Source organism: Malurus melanocephalus, unplaced genomic scaffold, assembly GCF_030028575.1.
Source record: "Malurus melanocephalus ecotype Western Australia unplaced genomic scaffold, MMel_1.1 scaffold_3491, whole genome shotgun sequence".
Taxonomy (NCBI): domain Eukaryota; kingdom Metazoa; phylum Chordata; class Aves; order Passeriformes; family Maluridae; genus Malurus; species Malurus melanocephalus.
Window position 1 is genome coordinate 2,800 of NW_026626723.1, and position 1,067 is coordinate 3,866.

General features: G+C 62.8%; 1 protein-coding gene across 1 annotated transcript in view; it reads right to left on the reverse strand.

Moving 5' to 3' along the window:
• Positions 1-341: 341 nt before the first annotated feature.
• The window catches only part of LAMTOR4 (late endosomal/lysosomal adaptor, MAPK and MTOR activator 4), a gene marked incomplete at its 5' end in the record, with an annotated part of 3,102 nt that continues 2,376 nt past the window's right edge, over positions 342-1,067 (reverse strand). Inside the window, one exon of the mRNA XM_057389101.1 lies at positions 342-595. Within this exon, the coding sequence (XP_057245084.1) occupies positions 498-595 (98 nt within the window). The remainder of the gene's footprint in view (positions 596-1,067) is intronic.

The following is a 1,067-nucleotide window of genomic DNA, read 5'->3' on the forward strand; positions in this document are numbered from 1 at the left end:
GTGTCCCCAAGGGGGTCCAGGTGTCACCTGAGTGTCACCGTGGTGTCACCTGGGTGTCACCAGGGGTGTCTGGGTGTCACCAGGGTGTCCCCAAGGGGGTCTCGGTGTCACCTGAGTGTCACCTGAGTGTCACCGCGGTGTCACCTGGGTGTCACCAGGGGGGTCTGGGTGTCCCCAAGGGGGTCTCGGTGTCACCAGGGAGGTCTGGGTGTCACCTGAGTGTCACTGGGAGGGTCCAGTTGTCACCTGGGTGTCCCCAAGAGGGTCTTGGTGTCACCTGGGGGGGTCTCGGTGTCACCTGAAGGTCTGCGATGTCACCAAGGGGGTCACAAACAACAAAAGCCACACGGGAACGTCCTTTATTGGGCTTTGGGGACATTTGGGGACACTTTGGGGACAGCAGAAGGCGGTGCCACCTTCCCCGGGGACATTTGGGGACAGCAGAAGGCGGTGCCACCTCCCCCGGGGACATTTGGGGACATTTGGGGACGCTGGCGTCACACGGCCACCGGCTCCTGGACGTGGTGGTGGCGCTTGACCACGAAGAGCTTCTGACCGGAGACGGTGACCAGGAGAGAGTGCTCGCCGAAAACCACTGGGGACAAGGGACAGTGCCACCATCGGTGTCACCAATGTCACCAGAGCCACCATCAGTGTCCCCAATGTCACCGGAGCCACCCCAGAGCCACCCTCAGTGTCCCCAATGTCACCAGAGCCACCCCAGGGACGGTGACCAGGAGAGAGTGCTCGCCAAACACCACTGGGGACAAGGGACAGTGCCACCATCGGTGTCACCAGAGCCACCAGGGTCACCCTCCGTGTCCCCAGAGCCACCATTGGTGTCACCAGAGTCACCAGGGCCACCCCAGGGACGGTGACCAGGAGAGAGTGCTCACCAAACACCACTGGGGACAATGGGGACAGTGCCACCCTCAGTGTCACCAATGTCACCAGAGCCACCCCAGAGCCACCCTCAGTGTCCCCAATGTCACCAGAGCCACCCCAGAGCCACCCTCAGTGTCCCCAATGTCACCAGAGCCACCCCAGGGCCACCCTCAGTGTCCCCA